Below are 24,237 nucleotides of genomic sequence, written 5' to 3'. Positions count from 1 at the left end.
GATTTGACTTTGACTTACGAGGCTCCCAGGTGGAGGAGGTTTTGTTTGGTTTTTTAACATGATGATCTCAGCTAAATTCTGTTGTGTTTCTTTTTTTTCCCCCACAGCTCCGTGTTTTAGACAAGCTGATGGCTGAGCGGCTGTCGGCGGAGCGGACCGAGTGCCTTCACCGCCTGCAGCAGCACACGGAGCTGGAAAAAAATGAGGGGGAGAAAAGGCAGGTAGGGCTTAAAAGAAGCTGCTTCCTGTTCATCTCAGGTGGATCACCCCAAGAGTTTCATTCCAGCAGGTAGAGAGCATACTGGAGATTGAGCTCATCTGTTGAAACAGGCAAAAGAACTCCAGATTGCTCCCATCTGCCCCCTGGGTGTCTAAAGCTAACTTATAAAGATTTTGTATTAGAACTGGGGAATGTGAAGTCCAGTCCTGCTGCCATAATATAATTTGGTGGGTCTGAAGTGTAGGTTCTGTAACAAGATAACCTTTTTTTTTAGCTTTGCAAGAATTCCTACTGCTAAATTTTTAACAGTAGTGCTTTCAACTTTTGCTTCACTATAGGACATCTGCAGGAACATCTGCCAATAGTAACAAAGGCTGAGATCTGTGTTATTGCTTTTACTTCTCATCCGTTTGGCTGTGTGCCTTGGGAATCTCTCTCTTCTTCTCTCTGCTGGTTTTTTGGGGTTTTTTTGTCCATATATTAAAAGGCTTCAGTTCTTTCCTCTGGCTTTGGCAGATTGAGTTTGGCTTTATGAAATGTAGGGACTAAGTGTCCATGTGTTTGGAAGGTCCTGACCTAAATTCATGATGTTATATGAACAAGAGGGTAAAAGAGCTACTCATATTTTAAATTATTACTGGCTAATGCCTCTGGGGCTGACACTTATTAAGTACCTTTGTAATTTGAAAGCTGTTAGTAATTTCTCATTTAGTGGTAGATTGCACTTTATCATTGAGCAAACAGAGGAGCTGGGGTTGGTAATTGTATAAAGTTGCATCCCAGAAGTGTCTACTTTGAATTTCACTCTTTAAAAAAGGAACCTTTGGCCACATGTGATGTTTCTTTTACTTAGAAAATACCACTGACTGTATGGTTAAACAAGTCAGACTTAAGAGTTGCATTGGAAGTAGCAGATTCAAATCAAGGAGTCAGTAACTTGCACTAAAGAGGGTGCTTTTCATTAGCTAATGCATAGTTCTTCATCTTTTCTGATTTGCAGTCCTTTAAGTATTCCCAGTGGCAGGATGCATAGCTTAAGACAGGGAGTCTTAGGACCACACATCCCAGGCTTGCTTCCCTTGGTCCCTTCCACATGTTCTCGGCAGCCCGGGAACCAAAGGGATCTCATAATAGGATTGTCTAATTTAGTCTCTTCTGCATAGATTTCCTTGGTTGATGAGCTGAAGACTTGGTGTATGTTGAAGATTCAAAATCTGGAGCTCAAGCTTTCTGGAGATTCCAGGTCATCAAGACCAAAATCAACTTTGTCCACTTGTGAGTCTCTCACGGAGACCTTGGATACGGAGAACAACCCCAACAGTGCCAAGGACTGCAAAGCCAACCAGCCCACACTGCAGTCAGAGGGGTCCCACCAGCATTCCTATATCACGCTCCCAAATAGCCTCTTGGAAGATGGGGGAAGGAGCAGAGTCCAGATGCCAGAACAGAGTTTTGGACAACAAATTTGCATTCAACAAGACGGTGTGTCAGGTACAACCTTGTCAGGTATTTAGATGTCATATTCATTCAAAGGCAAGCTAATTAATAGAGGGATACTTGTATTAATACCACAGATATTAATACTTTCTGTGTGCTTTTCCTCATACATATGCATAATGTTTTGGGATTAGAATATACTTCAAGGCAGCTGCTGGGAATATTTTAAGTCATGGTTGGGTGGTATTCCAGTGGCTGTTCCTGATGCTTCCATGTCACATGTGTCTTTGAAGCTCTGAATAACTCTGCTTTCTGAAATTTGTCCAGCTTCCCAGTCAGAATTGTTCTTGCTCCACCGTCAGTCAGGAAAGTGTGTGAATTATCCAAAGTCTACTGAAGAAAGTGTCTGTATTTAGTGCTTTCTAGGTGGCAGAGTGCAAGGATGTGAACTTAAAATACTAATTTCCCTTGTTAATATTCAAACTACAAGGATGTAGAATAAACCTCTCACCTTATCTTCTTTCCTTGAACCAAAGTCTGTTTAATTATTAGTTCATTTGACAACAGAAAGAGCTGAGAATATTCAGGCCCATTCAGGAGTCATGGCCACACAAAAATATGCAAGGCCTTGGTTCAAGCCACTCCCCTGTGCTTGGCTGTCAAAGCTTTTGAGGAAAAAATAAGCAGGCAGAATGCCCATGTCTCCAGAGCCAAGGAGAGTGCTATCAAAGCCCTAGGCTTCTTTAAAATATGTTGTGTATGTTCTCAAAACACTATGCAAAGTGAACAGATGTGGATATGGATACCACATCAGACTAGAAAGGTAGAAGGAAGACCACTCAGTACATCTTAAGGCAGCATGAGTTTGAGCTATAGATACTACATTGGACAAGTCAGAAGCATCAAAATATGTTACCTTGGCAAAATTAGTGAGGCTTCAATTCTTGTAGAAGCAGGGGGTTCATAAATATCAGCAGACATGAACTATTTTGGTAATCTAGGCTGATCTTTGTTACATGTTCTTCTGATGAAGTTCTTTGATTGTTGTCAGGCTCTAAGTCCCACAGCCACAATGCAGTGCCTCTGCCTGAGCCAGATTTTCTCTGTTAATGACTCTCTATGGTAATACCTGCAATTAGCAGGTATTGTGTTAGCAATTAGCTAACACAAGCCTCTACAATGTATACACAGCATGGTACACTGGGAAACGATCATTCAGCCAACAGTGTGGATTTCTGAAGGCTACAATAGATGCCCAGAGCTCTTCTAAATATGCATGTATATATTTTCTTCTATAGGCACAGAGCAACAGTTGATTGTTGGTGGACCAGTCTGTTCTTCTACTCTTGCCCAAGATGTCAGGCCAAAGGACAAAGCTGTCAGTGCCAGCACGTTCCACAGGTTACAGCAGGAGCTGCCCTCCCCCGAGCTTCTGGGCTCCAAATTAAGACACGTAAAGGTTCAAGCCACTCTGCAGCCTTTGACTGAACCTGCAAAGACTGAGCCACAGAGTAGCCACTTCCTCGACAAAGGAACTCAGACAAAGAAGTCCATCAGAAGTGGTCAGTCGAGGCACAAAGCTCTGCACCACGCCGGGGCACATCAGAGCCAGGAGCAGCAGCAGCCCCCTGCTCTGCCTGCGGGACAGCTGCCTGCTCCTCCTCTCAGAGACACCTCCCAGGCCCTGGAGATCACACAGTATTTCTTCGAGGCTGTTTCCACACAGATGGAGAAGTGGTATGAACGGAAGATAGAAGAAGCCCGGTGCCAAGCTAATCAGAAAGCCCAGCAAGACAAAGCTGCCCTCAAGGAACACATCAAAAGCTTAGAAGAGGAGCTCAGCAAATTAAGGACTAAGGTGCAGAAAGAGAGCTAGCATCTGCCAAGCAGGTAAAGGCAAGCAATGGGACTAATTTTGGAACCTGCTGTATAGGAATCTGGAATATTGTTATATACATTTGTAGTGCCTGTTACACCCAAACAACGCTCTTTTTCAGGATTAGAAATAACTTTGGAAACTCCGGAACCAAGGAGAATTCATATGCAGACTGTACTGATGACAACGAGATGCTGCAGATTAGATCCTTTCTTTGTTATTTCCAAGAGTCCATTAAATATTGCACTCTCAATTCCAGGTGCTGCCTGAAAACAAACTATATTAGAAACCAAAACTGCTTTCTCAGAAGGGAATTTATTTCCACATAGCTCGTGTGTAGCTAGAGGGTTGTGGCTAGGGTGTGCTGTATGTAAACATGCAGCCATACCAATACTGAAATAAATTCAGGATGCTAAAGAGTTTTTGACAGAAATTCCTTAGTGATGAAGGGCTATTGATGCTATTTTAGGTACACCCCATGGCCTCTCTTTAGTCGGTGGGGAGAAGCTACAGAACCAACTCCCATTACAAGCCCCAGGCAGGTGACAGATGCAGCCAGGAGGCCAGGCTCTCAGAGAGTGAGATTCTAAGGTGAGTTATTCCATGAGGTACAGAGGCTGCAGCTGAGACCTTGCTTTTCTTTTTTTTTTTTTTTCACATTATTAAAACAAATGCTAAATTATATTTGACTTCTTTTTTAATGCTGTCTTGATTGCAGAGCTCCTTGTGATTACACAGTTGTCGGGGCCATATTCAAGTAATCTGAGAACTTTGGTTTAGGGTATGGAAGGCAAATAATTTTACCCTAACATTGCTCTACTTGTTAGGTATTATTTTTGTATAAATCTCTTTTCCTTCAAGCAGCAAATGGCTGAATTCTCTACTACTGAAGAAGCCTGAAGAAGTCCTTTATCTAAAGGAGTGAAAGCTTAGTTCCCTGTACTCAAATATTTCTTCCTGTCCAGAGTCAGGATTTTCTCCCAGACACCTTGTCCAGGCTATCTTCCTTCATTCTGCTAAATGATTCCTCTCTGTATTTTCCCTTACATCTCAATAAAATAAAAAACAAAGAGGTGACCTGGTGAATCTGCAGGTCTCAGGACTGATTTAATCAACAGTTCCACAAAACAGAACAACATTTTAAAGTTTTTATCGTGTGCTTTATTATAAAATCAAAACTTAAAATGCTTATCTTGTTCAGGCTGACAGATTCCAAATAACCTGGAGGCACTATAATTCATTGCATTTGCCTTTAGGGTTTCTTCCTTATACCTCTGAGAAGACTCCATCAGATTGTTACAAAAGTAAGTTTTCTTAAAATATCGTGATAGAAAAATGTTCAAAACCACTTAAAAATACATGATAATACTGTTATGCCAAGGACAAAGATTTTTTTCTGTACTGCCCAAAAATCAATTCAAAATAATTTACAGTATTGAAGACACCATTGGTAAGTAATTAAGCTTTCATCTTCGTAGCAATGTATAAAGAAAATTGTATTATATAACAATATTTTTAAAGTTCCTATTAATGCACTATCAAGATGAGAAAAGTGTATCTGCAGTTATGGAAATAGTTTTATTGCTTTGACTTCTGTAGCCTAATAGAGACACTTCCATATGTTTACAGGTTTGTTTAAGCTACTGTAGGAATGCAGAAGCATGCTATTTAATTTTGTATCATCATGATGAAGTTAAATGTTTTGCCAAGCAATTAAAAATAAGTGTTGCTGAGAAGTCTGTGATGTAATGTTTTCTACCCAGAGAAAATGGACACAATTACACCTTGTTGGATTGAGAAGGGGGGGAGCAGAAAACTGGACTTTTGACTTCTAAACCTTTTGTGTTTGTGGGTATAAAACATGGAAACAGACTCTGCCCAGGGGAGGCTGCAGGGGATGACTGACATTTGCTGGCTGAGCACACACACACAGACACACAAACACAGACACACAAACACACAGACACACACAAACACAGACACACACAAACACAGACACACAAACACAGACACACAAACAGACACACACACACACACACACAGACACAGACACACAAACACACAGACACACACACAAACACACAGACACACACACAAAGAAACAGACACACACAGACACAAACACAAACACACAGACACAGACACACAGACACACACACAGACACACACAAACACACAGACACAAACACACAGACACACACACAGACACAAACAGACACAAACAGACACACAGACACAGAAACAGACACAAACACACAGACACACACACAGACACAAACACAGACACACACAGACACACACACAGACACACACAGACACACAGACACACAGACACAAACACACACAGACACACACAGACACAGACACACAGACACACAGACACAGAAACAGACACAAACACACAAACACACAGACACACACAGACACAAACACAAACACACAGACACACACAGACACAAACACACAGACACAGACAAACACACAGACACAAACACACAGACAAACAGCAAGGGAAATGGCAAATAAGGCTTTGGCCAATCTGCTTCACATACAAACTACATAACCAAGGTAGCCATTGAAGCAGTAATTTAAGACAGTTACTAAGGCAGCGGTAATTTAAAACAGTAGCTTGGCTGCAGAGTACTGATTTGAGAGGTTTCCTGAAGGCCTTCTTTGCTAATTCCTTTCTAGTCCTCTCTGTAGTTCTCCCTCCTTCAAAACTACTCCAGTTGAAAGACTTTTTATTTATGAAATACATCTACCTTTCCCCGCAGCAAACGCTTGGAGTACATGTACCCTAGCAGACTGTATTGGGACTCCTAAAGGCTTCTGTCAGGCAGTTTTATCTTGACAAGCCTCCAAAGCAGTGGAAATCATGGAAAACAGCACTGAGGAGGCCAGTGACTGCCTAGGATGCTGCCTATCGAGACTTATTCTTGGATTATGTGGCCACCGCCTAGAAATACCTGAACTCAAGGAGTAACACAGAGTCAGGGGTCTGAATGGAAAGCAGTGTGATGATGAGGTGGTGGGGGCAGGCCTGGATATTATGGAGCAGAAGTCAAACCACTGGCTGAGGGGAAAGGGAAGGCTACATGTAAGAACAAGCCAGGACAGGTTGTGGCTTTGTGTAGTCAAAATTCCTTCCTAAACAGCATTTTTCTGGTAAAGTAAAAAAATCAGTCCACAACACACTGTTTTGTTAGCACATTCTACCATAAAATATAAACAAAACCAGTTTTTTTAAATTAACATATTTAGACACACAACATACATCACAACAACAGAAACAACATATTTAGACATAGACATTTTAATTGATTGATTTAGAAGCTCAAAAGCTTCTAAACTTGAACTCTTCAGCAGCCTCACTGGCTGCCTGAGCTACATCATTTACTGCAAAGCAAAATAAACAACAAAGATTTCTACAATGCCTTTCTGAATAAAGAACTAGGGGAAAAAGACCTCTGGCATTCATTCTTGTTGAGCAACAGTTTTTTTGCAATGCAGCTTTGCTGAAGTCTGTAGCTTTGAAGACTCCATCAAGAAGGAGCAGTCCTTGTTCTGAGTGGGGCCTTTCATTCCTGCTGTGGTCTGGGTTTGGGGTGCACAGCCCTGTCCTGTTCTTTATGCCAGAGGTGGCCCTGACCTCCCTTGCTGTGAGGGTTTCCAGGCCATCAACTTGGCACAAAGCCTTTCCTGACAAGGGAGCTGCAGGAGCAGAGAAAGGGAAGGGTTCCTGCATCTCTGGAAACCACAACCTCAACTCCACACAACTTCTGTCAAGTCAGGTGTCTACCTGCTGTTTTCTGGCTGTTTATGTTGAGAAAATCCTAGACACTCATCCTGGCATTTTTTTTAATTATGGGGGGGGGGAGTACATAGTGCAATTCACAAGAAGGTAAGAGCAGTTGCAAGGTAACACCCTGGTAAACGGGCACAAAATTCACAGTTAATCTTTTCTGTAATTCTACTTTATATTGCCTTTTAAATACTAATTTGAAGGTACCTGCTGTTAACTTGGTAATAACTATTTCTGGGACTAGATTACCTTCCTTTTCCTATACAAATACCTCACCTTTTTAGTCTTCCTCAGCAGCATCTGAAAACCAACATCTAAATACAAAACATTAAGAAAATGTTTATCATGCTTATTTTGGCACCTGTTTATTTATCCCAAATGCTTTTAAAATCCTTAATGTTGGTAAAAATCCTCTGCACAATAGGAAAAGAGCAGTTACCATTATGAATATTACCACTTAAGAGTTACCACAATAGAACACAAACAAAACAGCCTGGTTTATATATTTATTTTCCACTTCCCTGGCATAACACTGCTGGTGTAATCTTTGGTTCTTTCTGCTTTTCCCATAGCACTTGCTACATCACCTGTTCAGCTCTTTAATGGCCTTTGTGTCTGACTGATTTCCACAAGGAAGGGTAAAAAATGTAGAAGAGGAAGGGCAAAAAATAAAAAAAAACACCCCACCCTTGTGGTAGATTCCACCATCACACATTACCAGGTTGTAGCAAATGCTGCTATTACAACCACATTATGGAAGAAAAATACTGGTTTTGTTCATCTGTCAACAAAATTAAGGTCAGGATTTTGCTAGCTTTAGTGTTCTTTCAAGTTCCTGAAGTTGCATGTTGCCTTGAGTAATCATCATCCTGATTGCATCCTGTAAAATAAAATGGAATCTACTGAACAAACACACAGATTTTAGCACATTAAAATCCATACAGTTCTTAGCAGCATATTTGTGGTCTATTTCTTAGCAAGAGGCAATGCTACACTCATGAAGATGGTTAAAAAGCAGTCGAATATATTAATTAATTTTTAGTAATTCCTGAATGATGGTTTTCAGGGCTAGTTACATCTTTGCCTTAAAAATTTTTTTTTAACTGGACTCAACCTCCTAATAAAAAAGTTTAACACAGTTTTCTGTGTTAAATTTATAGATGTGCCTGTGTCTACCACCTTTGCAAGTGGTGACACCTGCACAGGGGCATTATGAAGACATGATTTACAGAACAAGTGGATGTCTCCCTCAGTGTTCTTATCTAAGTCGTGTAATGATTCATCTGCATAATTCCTTTAGCACTGGGCTTAAAAAAAAAATAATGAGAAATTTGAGGACATCAGTCATACAAGAAGTGTAAATGGTTCTGCATTTCAGACATGGTTCTTACCCATAACCATCTGATTTAATTTTGGATGAGTATCTTGGAATATAGTCAAAATAAAAGACAAAAAAAAAAAAAATCTGTAATGAAGATTCTGAGGGTTAATATGGTCATGTTACTTATCTAATATTATTCAATGTTCTTTTTTTTTTTTTCTGATTATCAATTTAAGTAAGCAGGATTTGTTTGTGTTTTAGCCTTTTAAATCCAGATCATTGTCTGGAAATAAGTGAGGTTTTACTGTTACCAATAGAGGGGATAACAAAACTGTTAACTATCTCTTCGCATAAATGCTCCTTAAGAGAAAAATAACAGCATTTTTCATCCAGAAGCGACACCGACAGCAAAAAACCAGGTGGCCAGGCCAGGCCACCGATGATTCCCGAGGGCTGGTTGCCGGGGGTGACGGGTTCCCAATCCTCACCTCTTCCGTAGCATCCTTATTTCTCCTGAATTCCGCCCTGGCCCAGTCCTTCAGGTACTGGCGATCTGCTTCGGCAGGGACTTGGCGAACAGCCCGCAGGATCTTTCGGTACAGCTGCAGCACCTGCTGCCGCCTCAGGAACTGGGGAGGAGAGAGGGCACTCGGTCCGCCGTCCCGGGACACTCCGCTGAGGGCTGTCCCCTCACCGCCGCCTGCATTTGCTACGAGGGACGCTGAACGGAACGCGAAAGTCCCCGGAATCTCCTCTTGTTGCCTTGGATCCCGGTCCAAGACATTTAAAACTTCAGAGAGAGGCACATACCGACTGCGGGATACCTTACGGTGCCGAAGGCCCGTGGCACACACACAGCGCAGCCTAACATGGGCTACTGCTCGCCCACCCCGCCCGCCCGCAGCCGCGGCCCACGGGGCGGCCACCGCCGGTGCCTGCAGGACGCTCCTGTCCGCGCAGGACAGCCCAGCCCCGGCAAGGCGAGCTCCCTGGCCCAGCCCACCGCGGGACACGGCCCCGCCACCCCCGTGCCCCATGCGGGCAGGCAGAGGCCGGAGCCGCCCGCCCGTACCTGCTTCAGAGTCAGCGCGCTCGGCGGCAGCCGCCCGGCGGCCATGACGCGCAGCTCCGCTCCGCCCCTCCCTCCCTGCTCCGGATCTCCCCACCCCTCCCCGGCGGAACGGGGGGTGCGCAGCAGCCGCCATTTCCTGCGCCTCGGGGCCGGGAGTGCCGGGGTGCCCTGTATCGGCAGCCAGCGCTGGTCGGGGGGTGACACCCACCCTCCCTGCCTCCACCCTGCAGATATAACCTGGTTCGGGGCCGTGCTCACGGTCCAGAGCAACCGGAGCCGCGGCACCAGAAATGGTACCAGAGGAACTGGAGGGCTTGAGGGGTAACGGGAGGGTGTGTATTTATGGTCCTCTCCCGTTTTATTGCTTTCAAAACGGCAAACCCGCTCCAGCAACAAACCAAGCACTCAAGTAATAAACGATAGGCTTGCACTTCACAGAAGGGTGGGTGGAAAGCCTGTGCTTTGATGTAAGGGCTGTAAAACCAATATACTTACCCTGTAGGATTAAACTGAATCAGCACAGTAAGATCTAGAAGTCATCCTAGCAATTACAGGACACTAAACCACCTTCTGCCTCTTTTTAAGTACTTGCAGCGTTGTTCAAGCATCTGAGAGTTGCTAATAGTGCAAAGGCGCTGGCAGTGCCTTCAGCACAGATGGGTCAGTGAATGCCAAACCCAAAACACAGCCATAGAGATGGCCTGCAGAGGAAAAAACAAGTTAACCCATGCCTTTTCTTTCCCCGTTGTGTGCTTGTATCACATCCAGTGCAAGCTCCAAGTTTCATAGTACAAACACAGTACAAGTCAGAAACGAAAGTACGTTCTAGAGAATCATCTCATGAACCAAACCCACCTATTTCCACACCTACATCTCCCCAGAGCATGCAAGTATTGCTGTACATCTATGAGAGATGTAAAGAACCCTGGAAAAGTATTCCATAGTACCTGACACTTGACAGAGGAACTCTACCCCATCAGAATTTAAGTTTTCAGTACCGAAACTTGCTTATCATAAATTAGTTGTGACAAAGCAACACAAATACGAGAAACAATCTTGCTGAGCCATTGACTTTCCACCTCAGAACAGCTACAGCAATACTTCAAGAAAGATTTTTCTATCTAGAGGCCAGAGAGATCACATCTTTGGGAACACAACTACTCCAGTTACTTTCTCATCAACTCCTGCTCCACACTTAAAATGATATAACTTCAATTTTTGTATGCAAAGAAAATCTTCGAAGAGAGTTTAGGACAGGGACAATTTAAACCAAGTTTCCTTTGGATTTTCATTGACAGAAGGCAAAATACTGGACCCCTAACCAAAACTCTGGTGGCGTTATCCTCATAAAAGGATAGGTGTTAAAGTTACATAAACAACAATGCATTTTCATATGAAAATCCATATGTGTGCACTGCTAGTGAGTGCCCAACATTTCCAAATCTGGTTAATTTATAAAAGCTAATTTATAAAAGCTTTGACCAGCTGAAAGAACAGACATCATAATTACAAAGTGGTACCTCTTTTTATTAGTACAGACAATAAAAGATGCATAGTTTTTGCAATGAAAAATCATGTCCATGCTCCAAGACATCGGATTAATGAAACGTCCTCAGTGTCTGCTTTCAGCCGGGGGGGGCAAACTTCACAGTGTAAACTGATAGTATGAGGACAATCTATGCCATTACTCATAAAACTCCCGTTGATGTTAGACAAAAATCAGCAACCATTAAATAGGATTTGTTTAACTGCAGACTGGTTTCAAGTATTCAAGTACTTACTTTTTTTGGTTGTTTAAAACAATCTGCTTTTCCTGCTCCCCACACTCCTACCCAAAGAAGCACCTGCCACATGGGTGAAGCCAAAGAATGCTCTTCTCCAAGACACTTGAAGCTCTTTAATGCAGAAATTCCTCTCCAGAAGCATGATCGATTTTCCTTATTGCAACAGACAGTGGCAGGAATATTTTTTATGTCTTTGAACGTTACAATAATTTTTTTTTTTTTTAAAGTAATAAGTTATTACAAGCGAAGTTAAAAGTTTTACGTTATTTGTGGGGAACAGGCAATGAAAGGAGAGTCTCAGTATTGCATAATACTCCTCTGAAATACGTGGGAGAATGCACCTTTTGCCATGTTGTTCTTTGGCAGTCTCAGTGCCAGAGGGCAGCTCCTGCACATTAATCCTGATTATAGAAAGGGGCCTTACGGACTCCCTGATCAAATTCCGCTTCGTGTGTTTCCGTGGTTTAGCAGCAATCGGGTACCAGCTTTGTCTACAAAGTCTACAAAGTGTCTGAGGCAGTCACCAGTTCAAACCACTGCCTGAGTGCATCACTGAGAGTTTCTGGAAGCGCGTTCACATCTCTGAGGATCATGTAGAACGGGAAGGGGAATTCTTCCATGTAGGATCTGATTTCAGGCAATTCGCCGGGTCCTTTGAAGATAGGTACTTTAATGTCCAAAATGGAATCCTGTAAAAAAGAACTGATGTTACCACAAAACCACACGCATCTTTTACAGGCCTTGGATATTATTTATCCTGTTTTCACATCCTTTTAATTCCTCCTCTGTTAAATTAAAAGTTTGAGAGTTTTAAGATTAAAAAACATAAGCGTTCAATGGTAAATCAAATCAAAAGGAACACAAAGCAGGTAAATGTTTTTTCCCTTTTGTCTAGAAGTGCTCTAATCAACAAATTATAGGGTAGAAGAGACTAATCTTAAGCTTCTGCCATACAACATTCTACAAAGAAATCTTGGCTTTCCTTAGTATTTTATGCTTTAAGTTCACTGTTGTCACTTTAGTTTTATACTTTTGATGCCTTCTGGGCACACTACCATCTGTGAGCTTTTTAGGGCTAAGTTCAACTTGCATTTGTGCAGTGATCTAATACAAGATTCTTCAGCAAATTATTTTATAATATATCAATAAATACTACAAAGACAAAAACCACATTAAACTCCAGCTGTGCTTCTTGTGAAGTAATTTATTAGTTTTCCAGTGTAGCAGCTCAGAAAATTAATTAAGCTTATAAAAATGCATTTCATTGCCCAGAAATTTTACTTGATATTATAGCTAGGTTTCATCAGAACTGTGTCTGTAAAATAATTCTTAATTTTTCAACAACAAATATAGCAGAAGAGTTTTGTATGAGGAAAAAAATATGTAGTTAGAGACATGAACTACAAAAATAGAGTCTTCACCTAACTAGTCTTCACCTAATTTAAAATAAGGCTTAAGTTTGCTCACTTAATGCACTACGAAACATCTCTGAAAAGCTCCTGGATATTTCAGCTTCCCAGCTAAGGAAATCTAACAGTTTTCTTTCACACCTACTGAATACAGTACCCAACTTTCTCAGTTCAGGCACTGAACCCTCATTGATTCCTTTCTGTCTAATAAAAACTGAGATAAACTAAGCATTTCTCAAACTTTGGATCTGTAAGTCTGCCAGCTGCTTCTCTGAGGGACAAAATCTACAACCATTACATTTAAATATAGGAGCCTTTACTCATATTTTCTGTGGTATAGAACCTTTTTTTTCTTTTTTTCAATACAAAAGAGGATAAGGATCACAGTGAGGAGAAATCATAGAAGATCTGACAGTTGTTACAAAAAAACTGAAACTGGGCTAAATATCTTTGACCTCTGTCAAAGATAAAGTAGCTGTAAAGCACTAGAAAAGACAAGAAAAAGACTTGTAAGTTTCTCATTCACTGCACTTCAATACCTCTCCCTTGCTCACGTACTTACCCGGGAATTAGGATTGTCCAGCACTACAAAAATAACAAAGATATTGGCATTCTGAGCTGCTTGAACTGCTGCAGTCACTCGTTCCTTGCCTTCCAAGAAAAGGCCTCTTCCATCAGAGACAATCAAAAGCAGCTGCGCTGTTTCTGAGCACAAAGAACATTTTACATTCCAGTAAGTTAGAGTAATCCATTTAAAAGACAAGCAGACTGTTTTGTTGTTAGTTCTGTGGGTATAGTGGAAAAACCTTCAGAATATTCCTAAGGAAACTAAGTCTTTATCATATACAAATCTGGTAGTTAACATTAAGCTTCAGTTAAGAGTGGGTCAAGAAAAACTGTTTTTCCAACTGTGTGAAACCATTGAGAATAGGGAAAAAACCCAAGCAGACCATCAGTACCATAATCAAAGATGAAAGGCATGGAAAACACCTAATGGACTGAGTTACAGCCTTGTCTCTCATGCCTGCTAGAGTTAAATACTGGCTGAAATGTGTGAGGCCAGCCACTAGGTCATTACCACAGTAGAGCAGCAGCTGCTGCAGTGAAATGGAGAGAATCCAACTCTGCTCCTCCAAAAGTAGATACTTCTGGGTGCATCTCTATTTGGACTAAGGCTGTGCTTTTAAGATGTACTTCCCTGTTGTCCAAGCCTCAGGTAGGCTTGGTTTCCATCAGAGAGCTATCCTGAGCTGCACAAAACAGATTATTTGTGGAGAAAACTAAACCAGAACATAGGCTCCAGATGTGGTCAGGGCAGTCCAATCACTGTGGGGAATTCAGCTCTTGGGACCAGACAAGCTGGTCTGAAGTAAATCTAAAAACATACACAGCACATGCTGGGTTCCTCAGCACTGACCATTTTCTAAAGATGTGTTACTTGACCCAAGTGGCCCCCAGAGTCAAGAGACACATCCCTCTAAAGGGATGTTCTAAGTTATGCATCTATCATAATTTAATTACAAGGGAAATCATAGTATTACAGTCAGGAATATGCAAGCCCCTCTTCTCCTGTTCCCCCTGCAGCATAATTGTGATGGAGGGAGGCAGAACACTTCCTTCTTTTCTGCAGTCTACAGTATCCTGCTTTTTCTCTTGTTAGGTCTCTGATCCTAGAGCCACTGCTGCTCCCTGACTGCTGCTGCATCCCAGCATAGTTCAACAGAATTAGATACTGCTCCCCCTCAGAATATTCTGACAGTTTGGCACCCTGTGGCAAAGCAGATATGGATTATAAATCCCAGACTGTCCATTTTCAACAAGAACTATTTTAAAATCCAGGTGCCACCATGACAAGCTTTTAACTAGCCCAAACCAGCCTTTTAGACTAAATACAGGTCAGCCATGAGGCAACGAGCCTTCCAGCTTTTCTGGGAAATACAAGGAGCTCCATGACCTAAACTTGCACCACAGTGACAGGCAGGTAGGAGGCAAACACTTCTCCTCCTCAGAACAACATTCCTCTGCATACCTACAGAAATCAAGCTCCCAAGCAAGAGCAAAAATGCCTCAGGAGTCAAGGTCAGTAGGATGCTGGATGATGCTCTAAAGGACTTAAACATCACCTGGAAACCTGAGGTAAAGGGAGGCAGGTAAGGTGTGCCTTTTTTAAAAGCCTTAAACAAAATTTCAGTGAATTACTGACAAAGTAGGTATATTTTGTTTTCAACTGAATGTCAACCAAACATTCCTTTTCACAAAGCAAAACCCAAAGCCCTCCTGCAAGTGCCAGGAGTCTTTCTGATAGGGAGTCTTTCAGCTGCAGAACTGTAGTGAGCATTCTGCTGCCTCAGCAGCAAGCATAGTAACGAAAGAGAAAAAAGCTTACCCGGATTTATATTTTGAGACAACTGCTGTGCTGCAGCAAACATATTTGCTGATGATTCTAGAAACTACAAAGGAAACAAATAAGATCAAGTTATCTCATAATAAAACAATAAACTTAATAATGATAATGTTCTTAAAGAACATATTTCTGTATTTTAAAGACCCAGATAGTTTAGCCTGACCACCCACCAGATCCAGTCCTTGGCATTTCCCTATATTAACCTCTGCCTCAAATTTAGTAAATATTTTTGAGCTAGGGAATCTTTAAAAAAAGCTGTCAACCTGGAGTGAAATTTTTTCCAATACTAACAAAACTATCAAAACGTCAGTAAATTGTTCAAGTGATTAATGGCATAATTAAAAATATACATCTTATTTCTAGGTTCAACTTCTTCAACTTGCAACAGAAAGACCTAGTTATATATTCCTCATTAAGATTAAGGGCATCAACTGTCAAGTCCTCCCAATACTGTCATTTATAAGATTACTGTCAAACTATTTGGATCTTTTCCATTTACTGTTCATGTCAGATCTTATTCCAATTGGGAAAGGTAAAAATGCAAAAACCTTCCTAAAAAAAGAAAACTTTCCATCTGTCCAGGAAGTATTACTACAGATTTATTTTCTTCAGGACTCAGTGAAGTCTGACAAACTTCCAACCTGCCAAACATACAAAGCTCTTCCATCCTGCTAGACAGCAGAATCCATGGCAGGATAACTTCCTCAGCTCCCAGAAACTTTGATGGGATTTCACGTTGGGGCACCCAATACCTTGTACCCAAACCAAATATAAACAGAGAAAGATGAATTTTTAAAAGTTGGATATGTCAGAACTAGAGGTGAGAAAGCACTACTACGAAACTGTGACCATTCTCTCTGTGTTCTCTAACCAGCTATCGCACTTCAAAACCACAACCAACCAGTAAAACTTTACAGAGTGATCATGAAACCATGGAGGTGCTGATGTCTTGGCTGGAAAAGATTTGCAAACCTGTTGACCTAGAGACATTCTTGTGTACCTGAGCTATTTTTGTTTTCTTCTGCTGAAATTTGCAGAGACGCAAGATCCGTGTCCCTGAGTGGTCACTGAACTGCTCGTGGAACGGGTGCAGCAACTGAACAGTCTCTCCAAAGCTTTAGAAAAGAAGAAAAAAAATGACCGTGTGAAACTGGTATTAATTACATCCTGCTCCAAAATCTTCGAGCCAAGATTTCAGATAAAACTCACCTACACACAGCAACTTGTCCCACTTCTAGAAGAGTCAGTGCATTTCCAATAACTGCCAGGGATTCATATGCAAGCTAGCAAATAAAAAGTTACATCAAAAATTGGATTTGCCAAGTTTTACTTGTAGCTATTAAATATGAAGAACATTACTGAAATTATTTTTCATACCCTGATATAATAAATGAAGACACTTATCTTTTTTTCCTCTTATAGTTATGCAAGATACTTGCAAAAAGATACACTAGTTCTATTTGAGGGCTTCAGGTGATTGATTAAGAGACACCACTTTAGGTAGTGTAATGAAATAAACACTAAAGTAACTATTTAGAAGGAAACACAGATTTTTAACAAATAAAAAAACCTACAAGTGAGCCATGATGAAGTAATATTTACTCCTCTGATGAGCTGCCCAGCTAAGCAAATTTCAGTCTTTTATAGGCTACAAAAAATAATCTTCCAGTGGATATATACACCTCTAGCAAGTTTAACGTTGCCTCCTTCCAGCAGACTTTCACTGATCTTTTAGCAACAAATCTCTCAGGCATGAAGTGACAGGAGTTCAAGCACATGGACCAGAAAAATAACTGCTGTGGAAAATTAACCTAACCAGAGCCAGGTTTTCCCAGAACCACCAGGTCTGTGTGAACCAAGCCTGACATAACTCATCAACGATGGGAATTTTCTTCGTACTTCTTCCAAGGTTTTTATTTTACCTGTTTAGAGTGATTGTCTATCATACTAGAGGAATCATCAATAGCCAAGCAAATCTGGTACTGTCGTTTACTGGGCTTGGTCCTTCTCAACCAGATCTTATCCTTTCGGAACTGGCTGGCAATATAGGGAATCACTTTCCGCATGTTCAGTCTCTTCCCTGTTCTGTAGTCACCTCTGAGAGTTAAGAAAAAGAAATATACAGGGATTATCAGCAACACAGCTCATTCTGGAAATTCTGCCCCATGCAACATACACAGCAAAATAATAGTTTTAAAAAAAACCAGAATAAAGCCAAAATTAGTAACTCTAGTATTCATATTTAGGTATAGATTAAAAAAAAAAATCTCACATTTTTAATGCAAGGTGGATATTCAGTGTTTTTAGAAGTAGTTCTCAAATTTAAGTGCCTCAAGAGGAAAGAGGACCATGAATTTAGACTCTCCAATTTTTAACATGTCTAGCTCTCTTAAAAAACCCCACCAACTCAATATTAAAACCAACAAAGAATATTTTGATATTTAACGTAATCTGCGGCACTTAATGGATTTGTGTTGGTTTGATCACTTGTTGCACCTGGAGAAAAAGACACAGGCAATATCCACAGGACGGGTACCTACTACTGCAGCACATAAAATAACCTACTGTTGCCATAAAAAAGTGAAATGAATACATTTGCAAACAGGAGTTATTACTATAAAGCAAGAACAACATGGAACTGCAGTCGTACAGAGGCTGAAGCCCTCTGAAACCAGGAGTTTAGTGAAACCAGAAGCCTCAGAAAGATCCAACTTACTTCAATTTGGCTGCCTGAGTGGGTTCCAGTATAAGTCGTAGCTGTTCACAAAGCTGCTGTGACAGAGGAGCTGTCAGTACTAAATACCTCTGCCATAACTGTGCTGCTTCCTTCTCCTAAACATCACAGAACACAGAAAGAAATAAAAGGGAATTCTGAAATAAAAAACAAATCCAAACCAACCAAACAAAAAACCCCCCCAAAACATCTGGGAAGCACTGCCTGAAAAATGAAACAAACCTCAGTGTACCAAGGGAGAGGTAGTAGCTGAACTGTGAAAGTGTCTCACCATATAAAGATGACAATTTTGCATTCATCTTAGGATGCTCCTTGCTGCTACAAAGCTGTGATTACTACTAGAGGAATAGTAGCACAACAAAGCAAAGTTGGCATAGCTGTTGATGCAGGAAAATCTTGAAATGGCCATCAGATAGCTGGCATTACAGCAAGGCAAGCCCTGAAGTCTACTGGGTTCTCTGTTGGCTGTCAAAAATAGTATTACTTACATTAATTAAAATTTTTAAGCCTCTGTGCTGGCAGTTTCATTCGGGGACTACTTCAAATTTTGGTTTACAATTCCTGACACAGACAGTCAGAGCAAGTATCATGCTCTGGTTCAGCTGCTATTTAGCTCAAACCCCACCACTGCAACCACAGGAGACAGCTTCTGTCATCATAATTTTGTAAAGCAATATCCAGCATTTAACTGCAGGTGACAACTCAAAAAGGAAGGAGCTTGGCAGGACTGAGAAAAATGTTTCTAACTATACAAGTCATCATCAACAGAGTAGCTTTCTGCAAATAGCACACAGCACATCCAAAACAAGATCTGAAACATCATCTTGCTTTAGAAATAATATATTTTTTTCAGAATAAAGTTAAAGATAAAACCAAATATGCCATCTAAATAATGCAATTTTGAATATTTAGATTCTAGCCTGCTTGGCTTCCTCAATGTTTCAGCAATAAAACAAGATGAAATAATACAACAAAGGATTCTTATGACCCTTTATATTAAATCAAGATTACAAACCTCATCTGGAGTTCCAGACTGCTGTGTCTGCCAAGCTTCCAACTGCCTTTCAAGTTCTTTTCTTAGCTCCTCAGGATCTCTAACGATGTGCTAGAAGTGTAATTATCATATTTATGAGACAGAAAAGTAAGTTCACAAACCAGGTGATCCATAAATTATAGCAAATATTAAAAAGTAAAAATGTATTGTTCTTATTCCTTTTGACACACAAATACCTGAAAAAATCCACTTAAATGAAGATTCTAAATCTCTTTTTTTTAATAGCTTCCATGTACAGGAAGGATAAATACCTCCCAACAACCTCTGCGACACCATCAACAGAGAAAAAAAGTTAGAAACATCTTATGATACAGACACTGAAAATAATCAAATACAGAGCTTCAAGATAATTCAATGAAATGATCTTGACAAACAAGATTTAATGGCAGTATAATGGTGATTAAATACTACCTATCTTCCCAAATATAATATGCTTCACTTAGTTTCTTCAAGAGCTTCATTGAAACCACTTAGAGCATTGAATGACATTTTCTTCTCTGCCTGCCAGCAAATGCTATTTGAAATAAGCCATTTTATTAAAGGACACCCAAGCTTTAGGACACTTCAACTTTATTGTGCTTTCAGTGACCACTTCTGTTCCTGACTTCTAAGACCATACTTTAGCCAAGCAGTAAGTACAGGGCCTGCATAACCTGCAGGTTTACAGATTAAGGTAAATAAGCCTATGAATGCAAATTCAACAGTACTAATAAATCAATACATTCTCATTCCTGAAAAAGCAGCAGCAGGGCCTCTGATTACCTACTGCGGGTTTAAGGAAGGGAGGAAGGATGCACATTGAGGGAAGGGGTGAAGAATGTACATGGATGGGATTTCCCTCCTGCTGTTGCTGGGAGATGAGAACTTGCACTTTTTCCCCTCAGCTCTTTAACTGGTGATGCAAGAGCTCCCCCTCCTGTTTCAAGTTTTGCAACTCGGGGAAAAAAACCGACCCGAACGAGCAGCACCCAGCAAGGAGAAGGTGCATTCAGCAGCCCTTCTACAAAGAGCTGCCACGTTGAGCATTAAGATGGAAACAGCGGGTATACCCAGTAACGTGACTCTTGCCGTGGTGTGTGTAGAAACGGTCAAGTATTGCCCACAAAGTGTGTACTCAGGATGTTACACGTGCATGAAGAGTCAAAACTTAAAAAAAACCACTGAAAATATTCTTTATCACCTGGCTATCTACCATCAACTGCTTCTGTACCATAGCTCTTTTTGATAAAATGTGTTTTTTCACAGCTAACAGTTTGCACTGGAAAGCGTTAGGGTTCTTCTAAGCAATGATAATATTTTCTGAATTATGACACTCGTAAAGGGCTCATAGAAGTTCTGTAACTCTGCCAAACAGGTTTTTTTAGGAATCAGTGCACTGTGATGAATTAACCAAGGTGCATTCTTTGTCTGCAATGGTATTGTAAGGTCACTGATGCCTCTCTCTCTCATTACCCTGAACCCTGTTTTATCTCCAGGCCACACACTCTTGCCCATTGCTTCCCAGTCTACTGAAACATTTGATCAGCAGATTCATCTGAGCAAAACACTTCTTGATAGTGAAAAAAAAATCTAAGTTCTTCATCCTCACCAGAGTGAGGATGGAGAGATATTGTCATCTTAAAGTAATCATTCAGCTGCATAAACAACATATACTTTTCATTCTGCTGTTAAAGAACAGCAAGATAGTGAGTTGTCTGAATAAAAGTAACTCTAAAGTTTTGCATTCAGAGAGTTTCACTAACACAGGGCAAAAAACACAGACTGTTTCTACTGCTACAGTTGTAGGAAGACATCAGGTATCTTACCTGGGGAGTGTCCATCAAAAACTGATGGGCTGTGTGTATGGTTGAGTCTGTTCTTCTCTCTGGCTTCTCTTCAGTCAACTTTGGTAGCTTTTCTGTTGCAGGGTCACTGACATCCTCAGAGTCAAAAGTCTGGATCTCTGGCTCCACTTCACCTGGTCCTACAATCACAAAACTAATTACTAACCTTGTGGATTACAAATATAAGACAAGAACCAGTACTGTATCTGGTTCCAAAGCGTCTCACTTGCTTTGCTGACACTATTTTGCTGACACTATTTTAAGAGAAATGCACAAATTCTAACACAGCCAGTTCTAGGAACAGGATGAATACAAGACTCTGCAACTCACTGGAACAGATAAATAAGCCTTTCCTTATGAAAACTGGTTTTCTCTCTTATAACCTTGTTGTCAAAGATTAAAACATTAACCAACATAACATGAGTGAACAGATTTTTAACACTTGAAAACTCCACTGGTAAAGTACATTTTTTTTTCAGCTTTATAAATCTTCTGCCAGAGTGACAGGAGATATAAAGCAATTTGAGGACATTCATAAAATCATCATTAAAAAACAAATAATGGCAAATCTCATCTTTTCCTCTCTGATTTTGTAATAGAGCAGTTTCTTATGAATCAGAAAGCAATTTACAAACAAAGAAATGGACTAAAGATTTTCTTTCAGTATTGATTGCACTGTATTACACTGTTTAGCAACTCATTTTTGAAGAGCTATTCTGAGAAAAAAATTACGACATTATAGGAGATATCTCAGAAATCCCAGATTTTCAGAACATGCTGTTATAGAGCATCATGTGGAAAAACAAATAAGCTGATTAAATGCACACCTGTACCATAATGCTAATGAGTCTAGCAAGATAACATTAAGTGAAGAGATTAATCCTGAAGGGAGTGGGAGGGAAGAAGATGAATTCAGGCTGGTAAAACTCTTGCCTCCCCTCTACATCCAACTTTTGTATTGCCTGGTAAGAACACCATTCAAAATTCCAAGCTACAGTGCCATTTACTTATATTTATAAAAATTAAATCCTTCTGTTGCAATTGGGGAGGTATGTTTATTTATATCTAGCTTATTTGGTTTGTGCAGGCTGTGTGGCTGACAAGTCAGACCTATCTTCTCATCTACCAGCCATTCACATCTCCTGACAGCCAGTTTAATTTCATTAAATTCCCACTTAAGGAAGAAAGCAGTGAGACAGTGACACTCGGGCCCTCCCCTCAGCTGATGATATTCAGACCGGCTCCTCAACTTCTTGATGTATTGTCAGAAGTTACACACAAAAAAACCCTGAGTTACATGATGCTGATGACACTGGGATGCACTGTTATATGCCAGTTAATTAAATTAATTGGCATTGTATCTAAAGGCAGCAAAATGTTTGCTTTTTACTTCTTCAAAGAAGCAGATACAGAGACATAAAGAAAGCAGCAAACCCTTCTGTCACTCAAGCAATTTAGCAGAGGCTGATGCTGCTCACTAGGCAGGCCTTAGAATACTGCTCTGAGAAGTCAATTAAGAGGACTTATCTTTAGTCTTACAAAATGTATACACATCCATTACATGCAAATACACCTACATATTCATTTAAAGATGCACATCAGTGTATGTTTAAAATGTTTTTTAAGTTATTGTACCAGGAGTTTTATTGAGATTAGACTTCTTTTCTGGCTTCAGCTCCTCTGTGTCTACTGCTCTGAGATCCTCATTGTTCTGCATTTCTGTTTCCATAGCTGTATCTTCAGAATCTCCCTCTTCCTTTTCTTCAGGTGGCATAACAGGTTTCTCCTGCTCCTTGCTAGCTACATCTGTACAAAGGCAACAATACTTATTAAGGGGAAAGAGGAAGAAAAGTAGTGAAGTTGCAAAAAATAATGCATTCTGAGGCCACTGCGTATCTGTTTTTAGTGAACTTCAAAAGAGAGCTACTCTCTCAAACATCAGCCTTATCTGTGCTGTACCATGTTGTGTCAGTGAGTTATTGCCCTGAAAACCTGGTTAGTAAAATAGACTGGTTACTCTAAGAGAAAGCGATTTATTTAACTACATTTAGATTAGAGGAATATTTTAAAAGAGATATCAATTTGTTTGACATTGAATACAGAACCTGCTGTGCTACCTTAAATACTTTTTATATGGGTTAAGCAGTATGGCCTTCAGGGTATTTGAAGTAAGATTTTGAGATAACAGACTTAATAGATTTTAAATGTTTATTATACTAAAATAAATTTTTAGACTCAATTCAGTTTTTAAGAAAATATCACTGGCTTGAATCTGGCTGTCAGAAAGTAGCATTCATTGTAGTGAAATGGTGCTACATCTTAAATCAAAGCAAGGGGTGTTAAACTCAAATCAAATCAACCAGGACTTGATTCTTCAATGACAGCTCTTTGCACTCAGAGATATCACCATACCATAAGTCTGAGCATCATAGCATTCAGAGCCTTGTTTAATATGTTCAAAAGCATCAGCCTCCTCCACGTTTTGTTTAGGCTGAGTTGTATTTTGCTTTGCTTCACTGCTGGACTCGATGGTTCTCAGTCGCTTGTGGACGTGCTCGTTGTGATCTCCCATTGAGCGCTCATTGTCTGCCTGACCAGGCTTCCTCTTGAAACTCTGAAAAAGAACAAATTAATCCCATGAGCTTCACATGAAGTGCAACCACAGACTGATTAGAACCGAGTCTTGCCTATTTGCTGGTTAGTATGAAGACATTCAAATAAAAAAACCAAGCAAACAACAACAACAACAACAAAACAACAACAAAAAACCCCAAAACAAAACCAAACCAACAACAAAAAAACCCCAAAACCCCAAAATCAACCAGAAAACCAAAAACCCCAAACCAAAACCGAAAGCAAGCAAACAAACAAACAAAAAACAAACAAGAAGAGAGATGGACCTGGGTATTTTTCCTGCTTTGCTTCTGAGAAGCCATCCGGGCCATGCGTGTGGATTCATGGCCTTCTGATTGATTTGCACTTGCAGCTCCACTTCCATATTCCTGAGACACACACAAAAAAATAAAAATAATAAAATTACAACTGCAACTGGAAATAGCAACTGTTGTAGACAATTTTCAGAACTTAAGCTGCAATGCTGTGCTCCCTTCTACTGTGAATGATAAATGGCTCACAACTCGAAGTATTATTCTTGCTTAACAATTAGCCTAAACTTACCACACAGTTTTCACTTCTATGATGATCTTCAGGTTTTTTCAGTGAATTTGTAATTGGTGTCCTAAGAATTTAATCTTATATGCTGTTCTTAAAAATATGGCAGCACTTCCTTGATTGTAACTGG

The 24,237-nt window shown here is 40.4% G+C and overlaps 3 protein-coding genes across 10 annotated transcripts in view; 1 reads left to right on the top strand and 2 right to left on the bottom strand.

Annotated features, from left to right (window-relative positions):
* The window catches only part of ANKRD6 (ankyrin repeat domain 6), a 102,028-nt gene extending 97,425 nt beyond the window's left edge, over nt 1–4,603 (top strand). For 4 of the 8 annotated variants that reach the window (XM_071741336.1, XM_071741335.1, XM_071741338.1 and 1 more), the window contains 3 exons: nt 108–221; nt 1,384–1,726; nt 2,956–4,603. In XM_071741336.1, coding sequence (XP_071597437.1) covers nt 108–221; nt 1,384–1,726; nt 2,956–3,533 — 1,035 coding nt within the window. In that variant the 3' untranslated portion in view covers nt 3,534–4,603. The remainder of the gene's footprint in view (nt 1–107; nt 222–1,383; nt 1,727–2,955) is intronic. The other 4 variants (XM_071741339.1, XM_071741337.1, XM_071741334.1 and 1 more) reach the window with 2 other exon arrangements.
* A 3,224-nt stretch (nt 4,604–7,827) lies between these two features.
* On the bottom strand, nt 7,828–9,799 carry LYRM2 (LYR motif containing 2). Its single transcript, XM_071741341.1, has 3 exons — nt 9,729–9,799; nt 9,145–9,285; nt 7,828–8,215 (listed from the first exon to the last, which is right to left on the bottom strand). The coding sequence occupies exons 1-3, from the start codon at nt 9,771–9,773 to the stop codon at nt 8,135–8,137; spliced, it is 267 nt and encodes an 88-aa protein (XP_071597442.1). The 5' UTR covers nt 9,774–9,799; the 3' UTR covers nt 7,828–8,134.
* A 1,435-nt stretch (nt 9,800–11,234) lies between these two features.
* The window catches only part of MDN1 (midasin AAA ATPase 1), a 100,220-nt gene continuing 87,217 nt past the window's right edge, over nt 11,235–24,237 (bottom strand). The window contains exons 91-102 of the mRNA XM_071741328.1: nt 23,837–23,938; nt 23,349–23,550; nt 22,572–22,742; nt 20,919–21,076; nt 19,075–19,164; nt 18,042–18,157; nt 17,248–17,422; nt 16,535–16,608; nt 16,326–16,440; nt 15,308–15,371; nt 13,484–13,626; nt 11,235–12,201 (exon numbers count right to left, since the gene is read on the bottom strand). Coding sequence (XP_071597429.1) covers nt 12,013–12,201; nt 13,484–13,626; nt 15,308–15,371; nt 16,326–16,440; nt 16,535–16,608; nt 17,248–17,422; nt 18,042–18,157; nt 19,075–19,164; nt 20,919–21,076; nt 22,572–22,742; nt 23,349–23,550; nt 23,837–23,938 — 1,599 coding nt within the window. The 3' untranslated portion in view covers nt 11,235–12,012. The remainder of the gene's footprint in view (nt 12,202–13,483; nt 13,627–15,307; nt 15,372–16,325; nt 16,441–16,534; nt 16,609–17,247; nt 17,423–18,041; nt 18,158–19,074; nt 19,165–20,918; nt 21,077–22,571; nt 22,743–23,348; nt 23,551–23,836; nt 23,939–24,237) is intronic.

This window comes from Heliangelus exortis, chromosome 3 (assembly GCF_036169615.1).
Source record: "Heliangelus exortis chromosome 3, bHelExo1.hap1, whole genome shotgun sequence".
Taxonomy (NCBI): domain Eukaryota; kingdom Metazoa; phylum Chordata; class Aves; order Apodiformes; family Trochilidae; genus Heliangelus; species Heliangelus exortis.
The sequence above is the reverse complement of the archived record's forward strand: the minus strand, read 5'-3'. Positions and strand labels throughout refer to the sequence as shown.

Excerpts from the sequence above, each read along its gene's own strand:
- LYRM2 (XM_071741341.1), bottom strand. The coding sequence starts at position 9,773 with ATGGCCGCCGGGCGGCTGCCGCCGAGCGCGCTGACTCTGAAGCAG. Across the intron at positions 9,286-9,728 it reads GCGCGCTGACTCTGAAGCAG|TTCCTGAGGCGGCAGCAGGT; the intron begins GTACGGGCGGGC and ends TCTCCTCCCCAG. Across the intron at positions 8,216-9,144 it reads ATAAGGATGCTACGGAAGAG|GATGCAATCAGGATGATGAT; the intron begins GTGAGGATTGGG and ends TTTATTTTACAG.